This window comes from Triticum urartu, chromosome 5A (genome assembly GCF_056163025.1).
Source record: "Triticum urartu cultivar PI428250 chromosome 5A, HENAU_Tu73, whole genome shotgun sequence".
NCBI classification, from domain to species: domain Eukaryota; kingdom Viridiplantae; phylum Streptophyta; class Magnoliopsida; order Poales; family Poaceae; genus Triticum; species Triticum urartu.
The window spans coordinates 17,032,406-17,057,823 of NC_141877.1; the positions used below are offsets into that span (position 1 = coordinate 17,032,406).

At 44.3% G+C, this 25,418-nt stretch overlaps 3 protein-coding genes across 3 annotated transcripts; 1 reads left to right on the plus strand and 2 right to left on the minus strand.

Moving 5' to 3' along the window:
• Positions 1 to 3,315: 3,315 nt before the first annotated feature.
• LOC125506980 (RING/U-box superfamily protein) lies at positions 3,316 to 6,904 on the plus strand. The gene is made up of 4 exons (XM_048671687.2): positions 3,316 to 3,508; positions 3,878 to 4,654; positions 5,214 to 5,965; positions 6,323 to 6,904. The coding sequence occupies exons 2-4, from the start codon at positions 4,202 to 4,204 to the stop codon at positions 6,720 to 6,722; spliced, it is 1,605 nt and encodes a 534-aa protein (XP_048527644.2). The 5' UTR covers positions 3,316 to 3,508; positions 3,878 to 4,201; the 3' UTR covers positions 6,723 to 6,904.
• Positions 6,905 to 7,330: 426 nt separating this feature from the next.
• Positions 7,331 to 10,828, minus strand: LOC125506981 (protein FERTILITY RESTORER RF2, mitochondrial). Its single transcript, XM_048671688.2, has 5 exons — positions 10,595 to 10,828; positions 9,832 to 9,923; positions 8,520 to 8,593; positions 7,965 to 8,043; positions 7,331 to 7,848 (listed from the first exon to the last, which is right to left on the minus strand). Exons 2-5 carry the CDS (start codon positions 9,911 to 9,913, stop codon positions 7,592 to 7,594), a joined length of 492 nt encoding a protein of 163 aa, XP_048527645.2. The 5' UTR covers positions 9,914 to 9,923; positions 10,595 to 10,828; the 3' UTR covers positions 7,331 to 7,591.
• A 10,464-nt stretch (positions 10,829 to 21,292) lies between these two features.
• LOC125506982 (ras-related protein Rab5A) lies at positions 21,293 to 24,803 on the minus strand. Its single transcript, XM_048671690.2, has 7 exons — positions 24,479 to 24,803; positions 24,077 to 24,154; positions 23,786 to 23,953; positions 22,435 to 22,483; positions 22,179 to 22,252; positions 21,810 to 21,903; positions 21,293 to 21,672 (listed from the first exon to the last, which is right to left on the minus strand). Exons 1-7 carry the CDS (start codon positions 24,533 to 24,535, stop codon positions 21,563 to 21,565), a joined length of 630 nt encoding a protein of 209 aa, XP_048527647.1. The 5' UTR covers positions 24,536 to 24,803; the 3' UTR covers positions 21,293 to 21,562.
• Positions 24,804 to 25,418: the final 615 nt, after the last annotated feature.

The window sequence follows — 25,418 nt, forward strand, 5'->3', positions numbered from 1 at the left end:
GTTTCTAACATTGGGCATCTCCGCCACATTCTCTCAAGTGCATACACATGGCTAAAATTGACATTGAATCTAGAGCCCCCCCCGCCTTTCTTTGCTTCAAATTGGTGCATAATTTGTTCAAAACGGTTTGACAAAACTCCCATAGCCTCCGACCCACCAGAGGACTAACCACATAATAAGAGATTCTCCCCCCCCCTCTCTCTCTCTTTCTCTCTCTCTACTGACCTACCAGGGGACAAATGACTTCACATCAGTCCCTACCATCTAAGGATTTTATAAGAAGCAAAGGCTCCCCAACAAGTGGTGAATAGCTTATTTCTCCTTTAAGGGTTTTACCTTCAATTTATCCAACCACATTTTGTGCATCATTTGCCATGCCTATGCATGTTGGAGACATGAATCTGATAGACATATGCATAGAAGGCACCAGGAATCACCGACATATCATCATAGCCACACCATGCACGGCCTCCGTCAGTTTGACGTCGTGCCTCGCCCTCCTACTGCACCATGGCGCCTTCGTACTCCATCGTCTCGACTGTTCTCCCACGACGATCTTCTGTGGTGGAACACCATTGTACCCTTTCGCTCCATCAACCCCATACACCACACTCTTAAATCATCTCGGTGACCCGACAAGATTACCTATATGATCGTGAAGCCTAGCACTAAATCTTATTAGCTGGACGCCTCGAGCTTCGTTTAGCTGGGTAGACGTAGAAAAAACATGAGCGAGCCTACAACCTCCAAGCATAGCGCTGCATTACTCACATCTGTATGTATCACACTACAAATGTATCCAATCAAAGGTGAAATGAAAAAAAATAGAAGCACATTTTTCTAGATCTTCCTGCTCGAGTTTATGCGCAATCGATAGTTAGAGTCACTTCTCTCTAGGGGTTTCAAATATTAAGCTAAAAATTTCGAAGAGCAATGTTTCCTTGTGCTATTGGAGAAAGCTTCTAATTTTGGCCACAACTATTGGGTTTATTTTCTATGAATTTTGTAATAATTAATGTGTTGATTAGGTGCATATTGATCTTGGCACACAAAGTTCAGCGGAGCAATTTAACTCTACGTATAAAACCTAAGGCCATCCATGGTGTGGTCCAGAAGCGGTGAAGCACCGTTTGAATTGAATCCATACATCAGGGATATCAAAATTAAGTGGAAATCCTTAGCGGTAAACCAAGTTGTCGTTTGGCTCCAATCAAAGAGAAAATCAAAGGAAGAATGAAAGTGACGAAATTTCAACTCCCAAGGCTTGGCTAGGCCATACTTGATAGTCAATAACTTATGTTTTTACACATTGAACCCGACTCATTCATCTCCATACAAATGACTAAAATTGTCGCTGAATCTAGAGCCCCACCTATTATGCTTCAAATGGTTTCATCCTTTGTCCAAAGATTTGACAAAAGTTTCATAGCCTCTAACCTATCAGAGGACAAACCAGTTAAGCAAGAGATTTTTAGATATTGACCTACCGAAGGACAAGGCTTAATGTTAGCGCCTACTATCAAAGGCTTTTATAAGGAACAAGGCCCCCCAACAAGTGACGAAATAGCTTATTTCCCATTTCACCTTTCTATCTTCAAATAGTCCAATCACATTTGGTGCATCATTTGTCATGTTTATTCACATTAGGGGTATAGATCGGATAGAAATAGGCATAGAAGACACCATGAATCACCGACATATCACCATAAATACAATATGCATTAAATGGATCAATTTCTCAGTGTGCCTCACCCTCCTACTCCATCATCTCGACCAATGTCCCCCCGCCTCGTCCAACTACCTACCATTGTTGTTTTGCTGTGGCAGCCCCGTGCGCCACACACCCATAGCATCTCCGTAGTGGTACAATGTTACCAAGATTGTCGTGAATCCCAAGACTAAATCGCACTAATTGTATGCCTTTTAGCTTCCATTAGCTGGATGAATGGAGAAAATAATATCGACGAGCTTACAAGATTCCTAGGATAGAGCTGCATTTCTAGCTTCCACAGAGACCACAGTGCAAATGTGGCTAATAAAAAAATGAGAAAGAAGAAGAAATGGAATCAATTATTTCCACGCAGATGTAGGAAACATAATTATTAGGGTTCTTGTTTTAATTTGAAGCATGCAATTGACTAATTGTGCTATTGGGGAAAGCTTCTAATTTGGTTATAAGTATTGAGTTTTATTTTTCATGATTTTGTGGTCGTGATGGGTTGGCTAGATGCATATTCGAGTAATTTAACTCGTGGAAAAACCTAAGGCCATCCACTTTGTGGTTTGAAAAGTGGTTCAAAATACCATTTAAACTCAGTAGCAAAATTAAGGTCCAAATCCCTAGCAACAAACCAAGCTTTTGTTTTCCTCCAAGTGAATAGAAATGAAAACAAAGACTAAAAGTGCTGAAATCTCAAGTCTCCAGATTAGTTAGGCTATACTCAATGGTCAATAACTCATTTCTAACACTGGGTCTAGGCCCCACTTCCTAGTTTCATACACATGACTAAACTTGAATCTAAAGTCCCCCACCTTTCTTTGCTTTAAGTCGGTTCATAATTTGTTTAAAGGTTTGACAAAACTTTCATAGCATCCGACCCACTAGAGGACTAACCACATAAGAAGATAAATTTTTTTTCTTTATTGACCTACCGGAGGACAAATGACTTCATGTCAGTGCCTACCATCCAAGGCTTTTATAAGGAGCGACCCCCCCCCCTCCACCCCCACACACACACACAAGTGGTGACTAGCTTATTTCTCATTTCACCTTTTTATCGTCGAATTGTCCAATCACATTTCATGCATCATTTGTCGTATGCATATTAGGGACATAAATCCTACAAATAAAGGCATAGAAGGCACGGAGGGAATCACCGACATATCATCATAACTACACCATGCACCGCCGCCTCTGTCAGTTCGACGTCGCACCTCGCCCTCCTACTCCACCATGGCGCCCCCTACTCCATTCTCTCTACCATTCTCCCACCATAATGTCTACTAGCACATCATTGTACCGTTTCGCTCCACCAACCCCATACACCACACTCGTAAATCATCTCGGCGACCCGACAATATTACCCCGACGGTCCTGAAGCCTATCACTAAATCTTACTAGTTAGGTCTCCCAAGCTTCGTTTAGCTGAATAAACGCAGAGAAAAACATGAGCGAGACTACATTAGTCCTCTGATGAATGGAGCTGAATTACTTGCATCCGTAGGGATCACACTGCAAATGTGGCCCGTCAAAGCCGAAATGAAAAAGAAAAATAGAAGCAAATCATTTCCACGCGGCTGCAGGGGGACGGAATTATTAGGGTTCTTGCTTTAACTGCACTCCACCTCCCCCTTCTCTCCCCCCCGAATCAATTCTTCCTCCGCTGCCTCACGGAAGCCACCGCTGGCGGAAAAGCTTCGGCCTTTGTCCCCATTGCCCGCCGCGGCCACTCCCTCCCGGCGCCCCCGATGATCCCGCACTCCATGTGACCCCCTCCTCCTCTGCCAGGTGATTCCGCTCACTCCCCGTGCTCCCCTCCGAGCTGAAGTCCGGGGTGCTGTTCGTTCTTTCTCGATTGCCGCGCGCCGGGACGGAAGTCCGTGGTTCTTTCCCCGACCTCCTCCTTGCAAATTCCGCGGTTTCGTTCGGCGCACGGGAAAGGGGTGCGCGGCTTGCGATTCTTTTGCCTGCTCTGAATTTCGAGCTGCCGGAATTTGTTGCCTTGGCCAAATGCTCCTACTTTTCTAGATCTGCCAGGCCGGGTTTTCCAGGAATCGGCGGCTGATTTGTGGCTCCTCTCTGGGGCTTTTAGCGATTCGTTGCGCGGTTGGAGGAAAGCTTCCGTCTAATCTAATTCTGGTGATTTTTGTCCTGCAGATTCGGCGGCGGGTGATTCTCGGGGCCGAATCATCGAGCGCCGCGCATGAGCAGCTGGAGATTCGTGGAGGGCTCCAACGTCTGGGTGAATTTGGTGGCGGTCCCTGCCAATTTCGCCATCGCCGTGGTGGAATTCGCGCTGTGGAGCTCCGCCTGGTGCTTCCTGGCCATCTTCTCCGCCAACTTCTGAGCCAGAATCTCACGCTGTTTCTGATTCCCAACCTGTCGGTGCAGATTGGATTAGGATTGCTGTAATTGGGGCTGAAATGATTTTTTAGCTGATTTTTAAGAGGGGAGGTCATTTTGACTGGATTGGGTTTGAGGATGGAGGAGAGGCTGTATGATGCCGGCGATGGCTCCGCTGGCAATCCGAGCGCTGAGGATGCCGCTGGCAATCCGAGAGGTGAGGACGTCGCTGCCAACTCGAGAGGCGAGGACGACTTCAGGAGCTGCTGTGGGGACGAGGAGGAGTGGGAGGACACGGAGGAGTCCTTCATGGCCGGCGTCTCCGAAGCGGAGCTCGACGAGACTTCAGTGCGGCTCTTCTTCAAGGGTGTGTCGAGCTCGGACGTGGATGGGAAGAAGCTGTCCGGGATCGGTGTGGTGATGGAGAGGACACCTGGGGTGCCTCTTCACAGGGTGCAGAAGAAGCTGGATTTCTATGTGGATGAACTGGTGGCTGAGCACTTGGCACTCATGGATGGCCTGTTGGTGGCATTGCAGAAGGGCATACGCAAGATCTTCGCCTTCACTAATTCAGAGAAGCTATACTTCCAGGCAAGAGTTTCTGGTTTTTCCAGTAGATGTTCTATACTGGTTCATATAACTGGATACATTAAGATATTGGTTTCAGTCAGCTCACTGACTGATGATTTTTCAGTCAGACTTTGTGTTTGCCAAAGTAAAAATAAAAATCAACGGTCTCTTCAGTTTAATCAAATCGAGTATTGCTGTTGCTTTCTTGAGGTGTATTCACAGGATGGTGCATTTCATCTTGGAAAATTCACAATCTTGACTGCTAAATCTGGATAACCATAAGCTAATTCTGACCTATTGACCTCATGGCTGATTTATATATAGCCGTAGTTGTTATGGAAAAATGTTGTTAGAATTAAAATGTGGGGAACAGAATGGTGAAATGTGAATATGGAGTGAGTGTGCACGCAGTGCCCTATTTAAGGTATTCCATGCAGAAGCTATAGAATACTTGCTAGTCTGATGTGCTATTTCTGTTCAATTAATTAACTTTCTCGCGGCAGTGTATCAAACTGAAACTATGCATATTTGGATTAAGTCAACTGAACAAGTCTTTGTTTTCTTTATTTTTCTGCGACAGATTGCAGAAGCTGAAATTCTTGAAGACCAGCTTTTGGTAGCTTTAGGACACAGGATTCTTGAACTGGTTGAGAAGCTGGAGGATTTTGATCTAATATTGCTTCCTAGCTTTGAACTTGAGAGGCCATTGAAGTTGGCCAAAGAAGCAATAGGCATCGTGTATGTATCTCCCTATGAGGTTGCCACCTGCCCGCTATGCTGCGAGGAAAGACGAGGTTCTCATATGATCAAGGTCGGCTGTTCCCACAAATTTTGCTACAGTTGCTTGATTGTGTATGTTGAAGGCAGGCTGCATGCCTCGAAGCTGCCTATTAGATGCCCACAGTTAAGGTGTAAATATCATATTTCGGCTGGTGAGTGTAAATCATTCCTTCCGGTGAGCAGCTATGAGTCCCTGGAGAGGGCTTTCGCGGTGGGCGGCAGCACCTATGACATGGAGGGGTTCTATTGCCCCTATCCAAACTGTTCGGTTTCGTTAGACCTCAGTCAGCACTTCTCCAGGGCAAGCTCGTCCAGTCAGTCGGACCTCAATTGCATCGAGTGCCCGGAATGCCACAGAGATATCTGTATCAACTGTGGAGTGCCATGGCACATCATGATGGGGTGTGATGAGTACCAGAGCCTGCCTGTCGAGGAAGGAGGTGCAGGGGACCTATCTTTGCATCGGCTAGCACAAAACAATAGTTGGAGGCGATGTCAGAGATGTCGACGGATGATTGAACTAACGCAGGGCTGCTTCCACATGACTTGCTGGTATGCTCTGCATGTCCGTTCCCTGCATTTTCCAGATATTTGTAGCTTCAATTTGTCGTATAGTAAAGCCTTCTTGTTGTTTCTTGTTAACCCTCAGATTCCCTGAGATGCATGAGATTTCGACAAAAGCATAAAAATAGTGAATCTTTAGAACATTATTTAAAATGGCTAGTAATTGCTGGCCTGTGAACTGAAGGATGTTACCACACAGAGCCTCAAATAATGTTCCTATTTAGTGCAGACTACTGGGCAGACTCTCATTTAGTATTGAAGATCCATCCATTCATTCATTCATGTGTGTGTTTTCATGCGATTCTTGTATCCAGGCTAATGAAGGCCCTTTGCCATTTTCTGCAGGTGTGGCCATGAGTTCTGCTACTCCTGTGGCGCCGAGTACAACAACGGCGTACAGGCATGCCAGTGCGTATTCTGGGACGAAGACAACGCTGAGCCCTCGGCGGCGCAGTCCTGCCAGGCATCTGAGATCTGGGCGTGGGACACCTTCGACTGCATGCCCACGGCCGCCGACGGCTACTCGGAGCAGGAGCGGGCGCAGCTGGCGCTCATCCAGCGGTTCCTGGCGGGGGGTTTCAGCCTGAGCGGCGACCACCACCACCTGAGCCAGCAGTCGTCGCCGCCCCGCTGCGCGGCGGACTCGTACATCGTCGACACCATGAAGGACCTCCACCAGCTGCCGTGGCTCGAGCGGTTCGTGTCGGTGATGAGCGACACCTACAACGACGACTACATCCAGTGAATGAAGAGTTTAAAACTTGAATCATAGATATAGCATTAGAAAGAAGATATGAGAATGCCGCATATACCGATGACTTCCTGTTCGGAATAATGTGTTCCCCTGACAAAAAATCCACCCTGTCGAAAATTGGTTGACACTGGGAAAACAAAATGATACTTCCACCTTTGTTTGTTTGTTTGTTTTGTTTGGCTGTCCCTCCATTATTCATTCTCTTTTGGTATCTTCTGCAACAGCAAAGAAGCTTGGTTACCTACCATTTTCCCTTTTCTGTTGGACAACATCATCAATTATTAAGTGGAAGGTGCGTGGTCGGCCACTGAATTAGAAAAATCTTCTCCTGATGCTTATATTTTATAATTCGATTTGATGTGAAAAGTAAGGCATAAAGGTTGACAAAAGCAACCCCAACAAAACTAAAATAGGAACAAAATGTTCTCCTAATAATTATTTTACAATTTGATGTGAAAAACCAAGCATAAAAGTAGACAAAAGCAAACCCCACAAAACTAAAATAGGAACAAACAGGATTACAAGAATCCATCGCAATGCCAAATGCAACGGCAAGAGAGAAGAAATAATGTGCATGATCTTCGGTAGCCACTCGACAGTAATATCCAGACTTGGCCCTAATCCAGACATGGAAATTTCTAGTAGCAAAACATTTGTTGTACATAGATGGAATTTCTTCATACTTCGGCACAACAGCCAGATGGCATCAAGTTTAAGCATCTCACCACACAATCCTATAAACATTTTGAGCTCTGCATAGGCATGAATTTTCCAAGATAAGGATATGTAACATAACCAAAGCCAGTTAACTGACTGATGCACTTCTAGTAGCTAGAGACGACTACTGCTAACAAGACTCATCATGGTGATTGTCCTAGCATCCCGCCGCTCGTGTCGTAGCCCGCGTCATCGTCGTCTCCGGCACGATGCTTTCGAGCGAGCAGGTACTTCTCAAACTCCTTGAGGTAATCCAGGAGCAGCACGATAGTGAAGAGGAGGAACCCGCCAAAGTAGCTGTTACCACCCCCACCGCCTCCACCTCCGCCGCCTCCTTTGCCGAAACGGAACGGAGGGAACCCACCGCTTCCATCGTCCAACTTAGGTCCTTGAACCTTTCCTGAAACCAGAAGCAAAATTAAGCAATCCAAGTCGGCTGATTGTCCGCTCCGATGAGAACAAGATTTCGATTTCATGCAGTGTGAGAACAGAACAGAACAGAACAGAAAAAACCACCTTTGGGGTCAGATCGTTTGACAGTCGCGGTTGAAGATTTGCGCTGAACACTTTGGGTTTGAGCACTGCATTTTACACTCTGAAGCAAACAGAGTGAACACAAGAAAAAACGGTCAAATAAAGGATCTGATAGTGAAACAGGCCATAATCAATTTACCAAGCTGGCCCTTTCCCTTCTTCATTTAGACACATTCACAATTGAACGCAAGCATCATAGTGAGCAGATATAGTATATTACTCCCTCCGTAAACTAATATAAGAGCGTTTAGATCACTCTTATATTAGTTTACAGAGGGAGTAGTTTTTATTGAGCACTAAAGTTACGAGGTAGAACCGAAGAAGTGTACAAGTTATGAATCATGTCAAGCTCATGACCTGTTCTGCTCCCAACTTCCCATTTTGGACATGAAAATACAATAGATACTCCTAAATTCAATATCAACAATCTAATAAGAAATGATCAAATTTGAATGATAAACTCTCAACATTGAACACTCATTTTTACGTATAGGTTGATAAGAATAGATACGGGTCCATTGAATATTTGTGACTTACCCTCAGTGTTGCTTTAGTAGAAACTTCCCGTTCAAATGAGATGCGGTTAACTTGAGTTTTCTGAAATTGTGAACCTACACAAACCGTAACACATCCATAAGCATCTTCAGATGACACGCGTAGGGATAAGAAGAAATGAATACTATAAGCATGCTAGGCAAAGCAGCATTCAGGAACCGCTGTCATGTGATTATGAAATTGTAATTGCTCAGACAGCAAATGGCGTGATGTCAAGATTTGAGTACTGGAATAGTTATACCAAGTTTCCTGAACAACATCACTAGGGCTGTAAAGTTGTGAATGAGGCAATAAGAAGAATGATACACCCTTTGTTCCTAAATGTAAGACGTTTTGGCAGTTCAAATTTGAACTGCCAAAGCGTCTTACATTTACAAACAGAGGGTGTAGTAAGGTAACACGGTACTGCAAGGAGCAGATCATGAAAAGCTTTTGAAATGTGGTAACCAAAGAATTTTCCGACAGAGGAGCAAAATCACCACCAATACAGGACAATGATTAAAGGAGACATAAACATTGAAATCACTTCAGGAAGTAGTGGTCTGAGAGTCATACACTGGCCTCGAAACATCTGTAATTGTTTTCCATACCAGCACAGCACTACAAATTACAACTATTTTGAGTTGTTTTTATAATCACAAAATGCATCTGTGTGCATTCTGAACAAGAACAAATCAACAAGGAGTCCCGAAGAATGAACGTAGGAAACATCTATCGACCAAATTAAGTGAACTCATTCTCAGCCCCGTACCATTTACAAAAGTAACTCAAGGTCAAGGCTACATAATGAACTTTGCAAAGAAAAGAAAAGGGTTAGTGTCCAGAAAACATAAACTTCACAGAAATAGTTCAATCCTTGCCAGATTCAGGAACTTTTCCATGGTTGCAAAAGATTGTAAAATTACAGCCATCACTTAAGTTTATGCTAATACAATTTCATACTGGATGACAATGAGCCAAGTCAAAACTTCTACACTAACAACATGAGCTGAACCCCCCAAAAAACACCACAATATGGAAACAGCCAGAGAATAGAAAGTAGCAAATGAGCTAAGAATTTGTAAGGTGACACAAAGTTTCCTCAGTACAGGTCATATTTGTTATCAACATTCGAACCCTATGGCTGATATGTACGTGTCTCATAAGATTCAGTGGCCGTAATAATCGGCTTAGAACTGAAAGAAGACGCCAAGCAACTTTCAAGTTGCAAAACCAGACGATAGATATGAGTACGCAACCGATGCATCACCATAGAGCGCATTAAACAGCCTAAATTCTCAAAACAATTCATTACCTTGAAACCTCCTTGTTAAAAGACCATTGGGGACCACAGTTCCCGGCAACGATCCAGCGGCAAGCGTTGACATGGCCACCATGTTTCAAGACCTACAACGCCCAGCACATGAAAACACCGTTAGCAACGAAGTAAGGCGGAGCTCATGTTCTGCCTCAACAGAAGTGTAACCTAAACACAATACAAACGGAAAATGGAGATTGCATAACAGAGGATTTGGCGGTGTGAATGATGTTTATCAAATTTGTCCGGAGGAAATGATGATTTGGCACTCCAAAGTCCAAAAGAGTAATGGGATATTTCCCATCCTACAGGCTTTCTTGTTAACAGTAGTGCTAGCAAAGAGGCCACGTTTTGGAAACGCCATATACAGGGCATAAATGTGATGTCTTTGTTCAGCTCCGTCAGGCCGTGCTATTTCCTCCGCGTCGATTTACAGAACTTGTGATATGTTATTAAATCAAACAGTTTTGCTAGAACTCATCTAGATGAGATTTTAATTTGGTCTCATTCACCTTTTATAGCCATTGGATGTGGTGCTATAAGATGCGTGTGTGCTGACGTGGGTTATATTCGTTCTTGTTTTTCAGGTGAACGAGACCTCCGTCTCATCTAGATGAGTTCTAGGTACTCCCTAAATCAAATCATCAAGAACCAAACCATGGACCAGAACAAGGGGCGCCACGATTAGTGCCAGCCAGAACAGAGTCCAGCAAAGAAAGGGGACGCCTCAAGCGGGTGCCGGAGATCTGCTACTGCGTACCTTTGAGAAGGTGGCCGGAGATACGAGGCGTCCGGTGCGGGTCTCCGCGGCTTTCCTTGGCGGCGGCGGCGCGCCGAACCCTAGTCCCGCTCGCGTCTCGTGGCCGGAGATCGCTCTCTCGCCGCCGGAGAGGAGGGGAGGGATGGATTGCTTCGCTTGCGGTTGCGGACAAGCGACGGATCGGCCGAGAGAGAGAGACGGAGACCCGGCCGCCGTCGTAGATGGGCCCCACCTCGGTTACTCTTAGGCTTTTCTGGCCGCCTTCGAGGCCACAACTGAGGCCCAGCTACGCGTCGTGGCCAGGCGCGCGAGGGCCCAGTAGGCTATCCGCGGTCAAACATAATAAAAATTACATCGAGATTTCCGTGGCCACCAAACGACCACTACTGCTGCCGAACGAGCCGTTGTTGCCGCTCCTCTACCGGAGCGGGCTTGACCTTGTTAATGGCAGCCGAGAAGTCTTCGTGCACGTGCCCCTAAGAAGCAGCGCTCTGGAGCCAGAGTCGTAGTCGTTGAATCCTTGCATAGATCTGAAGCATTTGACACCAAATCTCGCCACATAACGAGAAACACTCACCGCCCCGAGGAGACGACATGAATCTACACCAAAGATCTGTCGACTATGTCTAGATGGACGAGCTCGAGGAGGATCGGAGCCCGAAAAACAAACTAGAAGAAGTATCAATGCCATCCGCCCGAGCATCGCACTGTCAGGACTACCCTAACTAAACTACTAACCGAAACGGAGGCACCGGGATTCCCCTCACCGCCACCGGCCGCTGATATGGCAGGCAGAAGGGAGGCGGAACCACAAGCTTATTAGTGAAGTCTGGAGGGAAAAGTTTGCCCTAGCCGCATAGGATAGGGGAGGAAAAAGAGAGGCAACTCGTGGAAATCTAATCTTGTTGGAGATCACATGTTAGTGCATGCTTAGGTTCCCCTAAAAATGCATAAGCATGATTTGGTTCGACACTAAAATGTTTTAGTACAACTTCTCTATGTTGGAAAAGTTCATTTATAGAGAAAAACATCGACATTTACAATATTAAATAGGCATTATTAGATCCACCATAAAATATGCTTTTAGATTTTATTTATTTAGTGTAACAAATATTAATATATATTTCTGAATATAAATAAGCTTGGTTAAACATAGGACACATTTAACTTAAAATAATTATGCACCTTATATTTGAAACAGATGGAGTGTTAGTTATCAATTGGTTTCCTACCAAATTGTTTTGTTATTCTCTAGTAAAGTTGTCGGTTTTTGGTAAGAATAGCTCTAGAAGAGTCGCTAAAAGCCACATGGACTGCGCTCCATGATTTTTTGGAGGTTGTCGGGCTTGTGTGTAAACACAGAGTAGCCAAACCGCGGCCCCCATATTTATTTATTTATTTGTATTTTTTCGAATGTCTAGCTTCAACTTTAGGCATTCAAAGAGTGAATAAAAAAGTAAATCAAACACAGAGAATTAGCTAGTTCTTGTAATAGGAGGAAAAATTCGTCATACCTGCATATAATTTGTGACTACAAATGTTAGAGAAGCGAAATTTGCATTGCTAATTTCTATTTTCTAACAACGGATATAACTAGTACCTTCTTCCCATTAACAAAGCATCCCCTTTTTCTTCACTCTTTCGAACCGGTACATAAAATAGTATAGTTCAATGTGCGTGGGTGGTGGCTTTCCAAGGTTAACCATGGGATATCTTTTGCAAGTTGCAACATTGGGTTTTTGACAGTGGTGAAGATCACTCAGTATAGAGAACCTTCCTCACTTCATCATATTGGAAGTTATACAAAACACACGAGTCCGGATTTTTGGCTCCAAGGAGACTCATAGTTTTCAAAAATTCAAAAAATAGATTTTCCAAAAATAAAGTCACAAGTACGCGCAATAAAACCTATAAGCTCTAGAGAATTAGAGCATTGTGCAACTATTTGTATCACCTATGCATCAGCAAACAAGTTTTTCTTTCTTCTGTTCTTTTCGGTATTGTATTGCTCGCAGTCAAGGAGCTACCCTCATACTCCACCTTTCACCCCACCACAATTTTTTTCCAGATTTGTTCGGACAAGTTTACTAAAAGTTGGTAGCTAGTCTCTTCTCCTTGGGGCTTTTGACTTTTAGCTACATTTTGCGTTCAGCAATTGATTTGTTGTGCTACTGGAGGTATCTTCTAATTATGGTCACAACTACCGGTGTTTGTCCCGTGATCTTTGCAATAACGTGTGCATCTTGATGTTGGCACATAGATCAGTGGAGCAATTATCTCTACCTAAAAAAACTAAGGTCATCGACCATGTGTCCTGAAAAGCGGTTCAAAGCATCGTTTGAACTAAGTCTACACTCGGGATATCTAAATTAAGGTAGAAATCTGTAGCAATGAACCAAGTTTTTGGTTTGGCTCGAAGTGAAACACAAAATGAAAAGAGGGGATGAAAGATAAAATTTCAAACCCCAAGGTTCATCTTATACTCGACAATCAATAACACTTTTTTAACACACTGGGCCACACTCATTCAACTCCATACACATGACTAAAATTGACACTGAATCCAGAGACCCACCCTTTTTTTCCCTTCGAAATTTTGACAAAAGTTGCATAGTCTCTGACCTACGAGAGGACAAACCACTTAAGCAAGTGATGTTTTGATATTGACCTACCAGAGTACAAGGCCTCATGTTGGTGCCTACCATCCAAGGATTTATATGGAGTAAGGCTCCCCCAACAAGTGGTGAATAGCTTATTCTCCATTTCATCTTTCTATCTTTGAATAGTTTGTGCATCATTTTGTCATGTTTATGCACAGTAGAAATATGGATTCGGTAGACATAGGCACAGAAGGCACCGGGAATTACCGAGATATCATCATGAGTACAACATGCACCTCATTGCATCTCTTGGCGTTGCACCTCTCCCTCATGCTCCACCGTCTCGATCATTCTCTAACTGCTCTGGCCCTCAGCGTACCATGGCACACTTTTGCTCCAGCAACCCCATGCGCCACGCTCTCGTCTTATCTCCATGACGCGACAAGATTATTGAGATGTCCTTGAAGCCCAACTCTAAACACTAAGTGTACGTCCTTATCTCCATCCTTATAAGTAGATGGAGAAAAAACATCAACGAGCCTGCTACAAGTTTTATGTGAGTTGGAGGCTGGGAGCTTCAAAGCTTGGGAGGTGTCATAACATGTGCTCAACGACAATCGGCTACAATCAGCAAACGAAGCCAATGCATTGCCAGATTATTAATGTCACAAATTGCATCCCGGTTACCAAATTTTTATGTGCCCTGCTGAGCATTGAACATAAAATATATATAATCGAAGCGCAAAGGTCATTGAGAAATGTACTTAAGCACCAGAATGCACTACAAGTACGTATCTCAACATCTGCAGCAGCAACACTCCACTACTATTCACATTTATACAACCAACATATGATGAGAAACAAGGGCCCACTAGACTATAGTGTAGCAAGCTTAGACAGCACCGGCTCAGCCGCAGCCACTTCCCAATCGTCCACAGCGCATACATATTTCCTTCAGTGGCTTTTTGAGGCCATTGTGGCCATCTCTTAGCAGCAAAGCATCCTATGACGAGCAACACGACGTGCTGCTCACCATTCTCTCGGCCGGTCTCTATGAGAGCACCATCCCTGCCTGCGGGTTCTGCGCCTGCTGCCCAGCGAGCAGTCTCTATTTCCTAACAACAGCTATAAACAGTTCCTTATTCCCATTAAAAAATCACCCCCTTTTTCTTCGTTCTTTCAGAACTGGTACAGAATTTGGTGTCTTTTCTACTTTGTTTATGTTATTGACTGGGGTTTGAGTGAAGGCCTATGTGGGATACCATTTGTGTGTGAGATGCTCATTTAACTTTCGTAGTCATCTTGTTCCTTATTTACCGGGGTGCAGGGCCATTGCTTACTATCTAATAAAATAAATTCATTTAGGCCCCTCTGAACTTTTGTCATTATTTAAAATATTTGCATACTTAAGTTTGCAAATTCAAACTTAATAAATAATCAGGACATAGTTAAATTTGCATGTGGTGCAGGTCAAGTCGAAATTCACCGCCTACACATTCCATGTGAGTACATAGTACCTAAGAGACTAGGTATTTAATGACATAACTAATAATATATAAGATCCTGAAATACAAATAGATGTGTATTCTGAAAGAACAGACACAACATCTTCTCTGCATTTGGCTTTGCCCACATGATGCAGGCAAGGCGTAACAAGTGCAAAGGGCTTGTTGGTTAAGTTTTGGTACCACATCATACTTCAACTCTGAATTTAGACTACCAGCGGAAACATATGCCCACAAACACAGTTAAGATAAATAAATAATCCCTCCTATCCATATTAATTGTCGCCAATTTAGTACAATTAATATGGATAGGAGGGAGTTAACACATTCCTTGAGAGAAGAGAACATTTGTGTTGAATCGCCAAAACACTACAATGACAATGTCTATATATTGTGACAGAGCGGGAAGGAGTGAATCGCAGCGGCCAAAACATTTATTTGTGGGGGGGGGGGGGGGGGGGGGGGGGGGGGGGGGGGAGGCGGCAGTCAGCGCAAATCTGTCGAGATGAACATGGTATAGTTCAGTGTGCGTGGGTGGTGGCTTTCCAAGTTTAACCATGGGATATCGTTTTGCAACATTGGGTTTTTGACAGTGGTGAAGATCACTCCGTACAAAGAACCTTCCTTACTTCATCATATTGGAAGTCATACAACACACACGAGTCAGGATTTTTGGCTCCAAGGAGTCTCATAGTTTTCAGAATTTCAAAAAATAGATTTTCCAAAAATAAAGTCACAAGTACGCGCAATAAAACCTATAAGCTCTAGAGATTTAGGGCGTTGTGCAACTGTTTGTTCATCTATGCATCAGCAAACAATTTGTTTTTCTTCTGTTCTTTTCGGTCTTGTATTGCTCACATTCAACAAACTACTCTCATACTCCACCGTGCACCCCAACCGCAATTTCTTTTCCAGATTTGTTCGACCAAGTTTACTCAAAACTGGTAGTTAGTCTCTTCTCTATGGGGCTTTTGACTTTTTAGTTACAATTTTCGTTGAGCAATTGATTTGTTGTGCTATTGGAGGTATCTTCTAATTATGGTCACGTCTATCGGGGTTTGTTCCATGATTTTTGTAATAACGGATGTGTTGGCTATGTGCATCTTGATGTTGGCACACAGATCAGTGGATCAATTAACTCTTCCTAATAAAAACTAAGGCCGTCAACCATATGGTCCGAAAGCGGTTCAAAGCATCGTTTGAACTGAGTCTACACACGGGATATCTAAATTAAGGTACAAATCCTTAGCAACGAACCAAGTTTTTGGTTTGACTCGAAGTGAAACACAAAATGAAAAGAAAGGATGAAAGGTAAAATTTCAACCCCCAAGGTTCATCTTATACTCGACAATCAACAACACTTTTTTACCACACTGGACCACGCTCATTCAACTCCATACACATGACTAAAATTGACATTGAATCGATTGCCCCACCCTTTTTTCCCTTCGAAATTTTGAAAAAAGTTCCATAGCCTCTGACCTACGAGAGGACAAACCACTTAAGCAAGTGATGTGTTGATATTGACCTACCAGAGTACAAGGCTTCATGTTAGTGCCTACCATCCAAGGATTTATAAGGAGCAAGGCTCCCCCAACAAGTGGTGAACAGCTTATTCTCCATTTCATCTTTCTATCTTTGAATAGTCCGTGCATCATTTTGTCATGTTTATGCACATTAGGAATATGGATTCGATAGACATAGGCATAGAAGGTGAAAGATCGTGAATGTCGCCTAGAGGGGGGGGTGAATAGGCGCTTTAAAATAATTACTGTTTAGGCTTGAACAAATGCGGAATAAACCTAGCGGTTAATTTGCCAAGCATAAAACCTAAAACAACTAGGCTCACCTATGTGCACCAACAACTTATGCTAAGCAAGATAAACTACTTAGGTGATAACAAGATATATGACAAGAAACAATATGGCTATCACAAAGTAAAGTGCATAAGTAAAGGGCTCGGGTAAGAGATAACCGAGGCACGCGGAGACGACGATGTATCCCGAAGTTCACACCCTTGCGGATGCTAATCTCCGTTTGGAGCGGTGTGGAGGCACAATGCTCCCCAAGAAGCCACTAGGGCCACCGTAATGTCCTCACGCCCTCGCACAATGCAAGATGTTGTGATTCCACTAAGGGGCCCTTGAGGGCGGTCACCGAACCCGTACAAATGGCAACCCTTGGGGGCGGTCACTGAACCCGTACACTTTGGCAACCCTTGGGGGCGGTCACCGGTACCCGTCAAATTGCTCGGGGCGATCTCCACAACCTAATTGGAGACCCCGAAGCTTGCCCGGAGCTTTACACCACAATGATTGAGCTCCGAACACCACCAACCGTCTAGGGCGCCCAAGCACCCAAGAGGAACAAGCTCAAGGGTACCAAGCACCCAAGAGTAATAAGCTTCTCAACTTGAAACTTCCATGTATCACCGTGGAGAACTCAAACCGATGCACCAAATGCAATGGCAAGGGCACACGGAGTGCCCAAGTCCTTCTCTCTCAAATCCCACGGAAGCAACTAGTGCTAGGGAGGAAAATGAGAAGAAGAACAAGAAGGAGAACACCAAGAACTCCAAGATCTAGATCCAAGGGGTTCCCCTCACAAAGAGGAGAAAGTGATTGGTGGAAACGTGGATCTAGATCTCCTCTCTCTTTTTCCTCAAGAACTAGCAAGAATCATTGGAGGGATTGAGAGTTAGAAAGCTCGAAGAAGGTCAACAATGGGGGAAGAACACGAGCTAAAAGGATAAGGTTCATTGGGGAAGAAGACCCCCTTTTATAGGTGGGGAAAAATCCAACCGTTACCCACCAACCAGCCTGCGGCCAGCGGTACTACCGCGCCTGGCCAGCGGTACTACTGCAAGGCCGCGCGATACTACTGCTTGCACCCAAGCGGTACTACCGCACGGCTGTGCGGTACTACCGTACCGACCCACGGTACTGCCGCAACCCCAACACAGAACCGATAAACAGACGCACAGGAGCTGGGGGCGGAACTTCCGCACGCGCGGTACTACCGTGCCCCCCATGCGGTACTACCGCGAGGCAAAAGTCCCAGCCAGGGGAAAAGGGAAACTTCCGTGCCTACTTCCGCAAAGAAACGGAAGTAGCAAAAACCCGACACAGTAGTACTGCCGAGGGGCGGTACTACTGCCTGACCGCATAGCGTGGTACTACTGCACGGCGAAAGCGGTACTACCGCGGTAGGTGCGGATGTAAAAAATTACATCCGCTCCTACTACCGCAAAGGGGCGGCACTAGCCTGGTGGGCAGCGGTAGTGCGGCTCCAGGGGAGCGGTACTACCGTGGGCACCTGCGGTACTACCGTGGGCACCTGCGGTACTACCGTGCCACTGCACGGTACTACCGCTGACGCCTACGGTACTACCGCTTTCCTGGGAGCAGTACTACCGTAACCAACAACGGCAGCCACACAAGGGAGGCAAGAAAACGGAGGAAGCTCCAAGGAAGAAGGAGGGGAAAAGAAGGAGACGTGAACGTGATGAATCCACCCAAACCTTTCCAACGCGGACCCTGACAAAACCATACTCAAGAGAACAAGAACTGCCATAACTTCTGCATATGAGCTCCGAATTGAGCAAACTCAAGCTTGTTGGAAACAAGACAACGAGTAGCATCAAAACAGCGACTGGTTATAGTAAGAAGAGGCAGGGGAGGTATGCCAACAAATAGAGGAGTGAAACCTCCAACCGAGAAGAACCGGCAAAACCTTCAACAACGAAAACATCATAGAGTATGTAAGCGAACCCCGTTTTCGATGAACTCAAGCTTGTCATCAAGATGACCAAAAGCTCTAAGACTCTCAAAGAGAACCAAATAAGAACCAAGAAAGATGATGCAAGGATGCAATGGTTTGAGCTCTCAGCGAACGATACGATCAAGCTACTCATCGAGAGCCCTCCTTGATAGTACGGCAATCGATCCTATAACCCAGTCTCCCAACTACCATCATGAGACCGGTAAAATAGAAAATCTATCAAGGGCAAACCTTTTCCTTGCACATGGTCCACTTGAGCTAGATGAAGACGATCTTGACTCCCTCAAGTTGGACCACCTTTCTTGATTGGGTTGACTTGATGAAGACTAGTTGATTGCTCCCCCATACTCTACTATGGGTGAGCCACTCTTCCGCACATCTTCACAAGTCCATTGTCACCACAAAGGACGGCAAGCTTCAAGCATTTGATCTCTTTGTGATGCTCCACTTGAACTTGCACACCGCAACCTAACCCCACAAAGAATCCTCACGAAGACCATGGGTTAGTACACGAAGCGTAATTGACAATGCTTACCATACCATGGGATCACTTGATCCCTCTTGGTACATCTTCTACGCTTTGTGGGTTGGTCAACTTGATTCACTCTTTGACTTAGTCCTGATCAACCTCTCACAAGGTAATTCCTTGAATAGCACCTTGGTCGACACAAACTCTCCTTGAAACCAACACATGTACTCCAAGAAAAGCCTATGGACAAAAACCTTTAAATATAACTCAAGGCAACCATTAGTCCATAGAGATTGTCATCAATTACCAAAACCAAACATGGGGGCACCGCAGGTTCTTTCAGAAGGCACCGGGAATTACCAAGATATCATCATAACTTCAACATGCACCGCATTGCACGCTTTTGCTCCAGCATCCCTGTGCAAACTCTTGTCTTATCTCCATGACGCAACAAGATAATCAAGAAATCCTTGAAGCACAACCCTAAAATTTACGTCCTTGTCTTCATCCTTATAAGTGGACAGAGAAAAAAAACATTAACGAGCCTGCTACAAGTCTTATGTGAGTTGAAGGCCGGGAGCTTCAATGCTTGGGATGTGTCATAACCTGTGCTCAACGGCAATCAGCTATAATTAGCAAATGCTTAGCCAGTGTCACAAGTTGTATTCCAATGACCAAATTTTTGTGTGCCCTGTCCGACCATTGAATAAATATATATATATATAATCGAAGCACAAAGGTCATTCAGAAACATACTTAAGCACCAGAATGCACTGCAACAACGTATCCCAACATCTGCATCATCGACACTCCACTACTATTCACATTTATAGAACCAACATATGACAAGAAACAAGGGCCCACTAGACTGTAGTGTAGCAAGCTTAGACGCACCGGCCGCAGCAGCCGCAGCCTCTTCGCAATCGTCCATGGTGCATACATATTTTCTTCGGTGGCTTTCAAGGCCATGGTGGCCATCTCTTAGCAGCAAAGCATTCTACGAGGAGATGTTCCTCGCCATTCTCTCGTCCGGTCTCTGTGAGAGCACCACACCTGCTGCCCAGTAAGCAGTCTCTATTTCCTAACAACAACTATAAACAGTTCCTTGTTCCCATTAACAAAACATCCCTTTTTCTTCGCTCTTTCAGAACTGGTACAAAGGGCTATGTGGGGTACCATGAGATGCTCATTTACTTTTGTAGTCATCTTGCTCCCTATGCTTCTTCAGGGTGAAAACCTAGATTCTGATCATTGATGGTTGGATCCGGTGACAGCGGTGTTTGAGCATAGTTCCCTTGTTGAAGGTGTTGTTGTTGAAGAACTTTGTCATTGTCCTTGTGGTGTCAAGAGATGATTGGTGCGGATATGGTCGTTGATGTAGTTTGTCAGTCGTTGTTTTGATCATAGGGTTCTTTTTACTCGCTTAGGCATAGCTTTGGTTTTGTATGACTTAGCTTTTTGCCGGCGTATTTTTTAGTGTGAGTGCTTTGGTGTTGGTTGTGTGCATCCTAATTATGCAGAGGCCGGGTGTGTGCTCTTTGTGTTTGTATATCTTGATGTTTCATTTTGAGTCAATAAAATCCACCATTTATCGGAAAAAACCTGGGTGCAGGGCCACTGCTTACTGTCTAATAAAAGAAATTCATTTAGGCCCCTATAAACTTTTGTCATGTTAAATTTGTATGTCATGCAGGTCAAGTCGATGTTCACCACCTACGCATTCCATGCGAGTACACATTACCTAAGAAGCTAGATATTTAACGACATAACTAACAATACATAAGATCCTGAAATACAAATAGATGTGTATTCTAAAAGAACAGACACAACATCTTCTCTGCAATTAGCTTTGCCCGCATGATGCAGACAAGGCGTAACAAGTGCAAAAGGGTCTGTTGATTAAGTTTTGGTACCACGTTGCACTTCAGTTCTGAATTCAGACTACCAGTGCAAACATATGCACACAAGCACGGTTAAAATAAATAAATAAATAAATACTCCCTCTAATCCATATTAATTGTCACTGATTTAGTACAAAGTTATGGGTCAGAGGGAGTAACTGGTTTATTCCTTGAGAGAATAAACCTGTAAGCTGCAGAGAATTTGAGCACTGTGCAACTGTTTGTATCATCTGTTCATCAGCAAACAAGTTCTTATTCTGTTCCTTTTGGTCTTGTGTTGCTCACAGTCCAGGAGCTACTCATGCTTGGGATTGGGAGGTTTCACAACTTGTGCTCAACACAATCAGCTAAAGTAGCAAATGATGATTAGCCAATGAATTGCCAGATTATTGAGACATATTTGCATTGCGATGACCAATATTTTCTGTGTCCTGACCGAAACGTTAGAAAATAAAATATATAATTGAAGCACAAAGGTCATCCAGAAATATATTTAAGCACCAGAATGCACTGCAACAACATATCTGAACATCTGCAGCAGCAACACCCCACTACTATTCACATTTACAGAACCAACATATGACAAGAAACAAGGGCTAGACTGTAGTGTAGCAAGCTGGGATGGCAGCAATCGTCCACAGCGCAAACATTTTTCTTTCCTCCTGTGGCTTCTGAGGCCATCCATGGCGGCCGTCTCTCCACGGCCAAGCATCCTATGATGAGCAGCACGACGTGCTGCTCACCATCCTCTCGGCCGGTCTCTGTGAGAGCACCATCCCCGCCTGCGGGTTCTGCGCCTGCTGCCCCGCGAGCAGTCTCTTTGCTGAAACCGGATGTTGCCAAACAGAGCAGTGCTTAGACATTAATTAGCAGGAAAAGGGAACAGAGAAATTTCTTTTGTAGTATGTAATAACAACCGGCCATCCCACAGTAAAGTGATCTATAGTATGTAGTACTCACCGAGCTCATAGAATACGTCATTCACATTGATGGCTGTTTTGGCAGACGTTTCAATGAAGAAGAGCCCATTCTCTTGTGCGTAAGTCGTCGCTTCCTGCACCGCCAACAAGAGTTTAGCTTTGGATAAATCATTCAAACAACATAGTAGTAGTACAGGCTGTATCATTGTGCTGTTCTCGTTCGGACAGTACCAACATGTTTCTCTCTCACAGAAAAATGGCATCTCTGTCGTAATAAAACACTACAGGAACCAAACAAGCTGCACATGATGTAACTGGACAAGGTGCAGTATTTGAAATGTGACAAATTTCCAAGCAAAATGCATGTCTGTAATGTCAAAAGTGAGATCCAAGAAGCAGAATTACATACTTCCACTGGCACCTGCCTTGCCTCCAACATATCAGCCTTGTTCCCAGCAAGAGCCATTACTGTGTTTGGATTCCCTGCATGGAAAATGCATCAAGAATTAAAAACTATATCTGCCAGCTTATTTACACAAAATGCTCAAAGACATCCTCTCTAGCAATGCCCACCATTACAACTCACAAGGTCAGTTTTACAGCCACATAAATATTTCTATGGCTCAAATGAAGAAAACACATCATAAAGGGGTAAAATGGATTACCTTGTGCTTGAAGTTCTTGAACCCATTTCTTTGCACGTGTAAAAGAGGCCTGTGAGGTAGAAACAATAATGTTATAATCAACTGGACTAAATAACTATCCACCTACTTTTACACAACAGTTACATTCTTTAGATAAGTAGCAAATGAGAATGGGTTTAAACTTGTGATACAAATCAAGATTGATTCATATCTGCATGATGCAAATCAGGACTTTTTTTTGCATGCGTGCAGGTCAAGTCGAGATTCACAAGCCATGCATTGCGAGTGCATATCACCTACTCCCTCCGTCCAATAATATAAGAGCGTTTTTGGCACTTGTATATTATGCGACAGAGGGAGTTATAAACAAGGTATTTAATGAGATCACTAGCAATATATAAGATCCTGAAATACAAACTAAATGGTTCTTTTGTTATTATCAAGTAACAACCCATGAACACCAAAACAAACAAACAAAAAGAGACACCATATCTTCTCTGCATTTGGCTTGCTCACAAGATGCAAGCAAAAAGTAACAAAGTGCAACTGCAAAGAGTTTGTTGGTTCAGTTTTGGTACTACATCGTACTTCAGTTTTGAATTCAGATTACTCGTTTAGCAAAGCAACTAGGCAACATATGCAAAAGCACGGTTAAAATATAACACATTCCGTGAGTGAACAGTGTTGAATCGTAAAAGCACTACAATGCATATGTCCATATACAGAAATAGATTCATACAAATCACTAGAAAAGCCAACTTAGACAAAGAGGTCAGGAGGAAAAGACCACACAGAACGGTGTCTGGACTGTCAGAGCTCAGAACTAGTGCATACTTGTTCTTGCTGAATACAGTTACATACAGTTATACGCCTGCTCAGAAGAATGCTAAATGTGCTAATAATTTTGGCATCAATACACTTGAGTTCCAGATTAATCAATGGGGTAAAGAAGCATGTATGGTCATCAAGACAAACAGGCATGGCTCTGTTGAACAGAGTAGGGTGGCGAGTGCAACTGATAATGATTATTAGATAAAGAAGTTTCAACTGCCTAATAAGTTCAGATCCTCTAGGTTTGTACACAAAACCTGACACAGGCACAACTCACCCAGAAGAGGGTTACCACAATATGGTTTTTGAAGCTCAAACATTTCGCGCCAATGTTGTTAGTACTATGAAAGAGCAAGATTTTATAGACTTAAAGCTGTTTCCAGTTTGCCTCAAAGATCACAGTTGGCGATTTGATTTCGCAGAAGGAGCAAGGGAAATTCTTATCAAGAGCTACCAATTGTTTACAGGTAATTGCTATTAATCATGGCTGCGGTAAAGGATTACTGTCAAATCAAGATACTCATGCTCTGCTCATACTCACCGCGTTGGTGATGTCGTAGACGACGATCGCGGCCGCGGCGCCGCGGTAGTACATGGGCGCCAGGCTGTGGTACCTCTCCTGGCCGGCCGTGTCCCAGATTTCGAACTTGACCGTCTCATCGTTGACCGCCAGGGTCTGCGAGAAGAAGGCCGCGCCGATGGTCGATTCCTGCGGCCAGCCAAACCGCAAAAATAAAATTAGCACCACCACCAGCAGCACACACAGATTCCTGCGGTCATGCCCAATTTGGAGCACAGCCTGGGGCATGTGAAGGAAGGGGCGGGGGCTGACCTGGAACTCGACGAACTGGCCCTTGACGAACCGGAGCACCAGGCTGGACTTGCCGGTGCCGACATCCCCCAGAAGAACCTGACCATCGATCCAGCACCACAGGAGGCGTAGCACACATCATCAGCATATGAGAAAACTTCACACAGCGAAGTGAATCTTCGCAGCACCCAAGAAAATGTGTCCGATTTATAATTCCTAAAATAAACACAGGAGCCGGCCGGCTGTTGATCCGATCGCGGGCACGAAGCGCCCAGAGCCAGGAGCTAATTCGCAACGAGACTTAGGCCTAAAAAGCGTGGACCGAAAAATAAAATAAAATAAAAATATCCAGGCGCCTGCCGCCGGAACAGGAAATCGAAACGGAGATGGTAGGGATCGGGCGCGGGGGTGAGGGGCCCTCACCAGCTTGGCGTTGCGGATCTTGCTGCCACCGGCGCCGGCGCCGGCGTTGGCCGCCATCTCTGATAGATCAGGCGAGACTTGGAACCTCCGACGGGCGGGATCCGATCGATCGCTCGCTCGCTCGCTCGCTCGCTGGCCGGCTGGCTGGAGAGAAGGAGAGGGCGGCGAATCCGGAGAGAAACTCTTGTGGCGACGACGAGGACGACGGATCGGGAGGAAAAAAGGTTGGGGCTTTCTTCTTGGCGACTCGGGTGTGTGGTGTTGTGTTCTTGCGTGGCGTGGCGTGGGCGATGGATACTCTGCTTGGTTGCCGTGTTCCCTTGTTACTTCCGGTTTAAGGCTAAGTAAGATGCCTTCTCCCCAACTGGTCCCTCTAACATCGTGTAATTACAGTCCGGTCCAAACTTTGACCGTCCCGCAACAGGTCAACGATCTTTTTTTAACATAGTACAAACGCAAGCGCTTATATATACTCCCTCTGGTCCTTTTTACTTTGCATATTAGAATTCTCTGAAGTCAAACTTCACAAAGTTTGACCGTATTTATATGAAAAAATATCAACATCTGCCATGCTAAAGTTATACGATATGAAACTTTAAGTCACGACACATTTATTGATATTGATTTTAAATTGTGAATATTGGTATTCCTATAAAGTTGGTCAAACTTTACGAGACTTGACTCCAGTCAAATCTTATATGCGAACTAAAAAGGATCGGAGAGAGTATATATATATATATATATATGAACACCTTTCCCCTTTGAAACATATATAAACATACTACCTCCGGCCGGTTTATGTAGAAAAAATGGTATCATTAAAAACTTATTCGAATGCAAATCGAGTAATATAAATTTTACTACTATATATCGCTTTTCTATTTTGCATATCAACAATCAGAGTTTAAACAAAAAATACAAGGGGTCTAATAAACCCAAA

Excerpts from the sequence above, each read along its gene's own strand:
- LOC125506981 (XM_048671688.2), bottom strand. The coding sequence starts at position 9,913 with ATGGTGGCCATGTCAACGCTTGCCGCTGGATCGTTGCCGGGAACTGTG. Across the intron at positions 8,044-8,519 it reads CTACTAAAGCAACACTGAGG|AGTGTAAAATGCAGTGCTCA; the intron begins GTAAGTCACAAA and ends TGTTTGCTTCAG. Across the intron at positions 7,849-7,964 it reads CAAACGATCTGACCCCAAAG|GAAAGGTTCAAGGACCTAAG; the intron begins GTGGTTTTTTCT and ends TTCTGGTTTCAG.
- LOC125506980 (XM_048671687.2), top strand. The coding sequence starts at position 4,202 with ATGGAGGAGAGGCTGTATGATGCCGGCGATGGCTCCGCTGGCAATCCG. Across the intron at positions 4,655-5,213 it reads CAGAGAAGCTATACTTCCAG|ATTGCAGAAGCTGAAATTCT; the intron begins GCAAGAGTTTCT and ends TTTCTGCGACAG. Across the intron at positions 5,966-6,322 it reads TGCTTCCACATGACTTGCTG|GTGTGGCCATGAGTTCTGCT; the intron begins GTATGCTCTGCA and ends CATTTTCTGCAG.
- LOC125506982 (XM_048671690.2), bottom strand. The coding sequence starts at position 24,535 with ATGGCGGCCAACGCCGGCGCCGGCGCCGGTGGCAGCAAGATCCGCAAC. Across the intron at positions 23,954-24,076 it reads GCCAGTTCGTCGAGTTCCAG|GAATCGACCATCGGCGCGGC; the intron begins GTCAGCCCCCGC and ends GGCTGGCCGCAG. Across the intron at positions 21,904-22,178 it reads CAAGGCAGGTGCCAGTGGAA|GAAGCGACGACTTACGCACA; the intron begins GTATGTAATTCT and ends TTGGCGGTGCAG.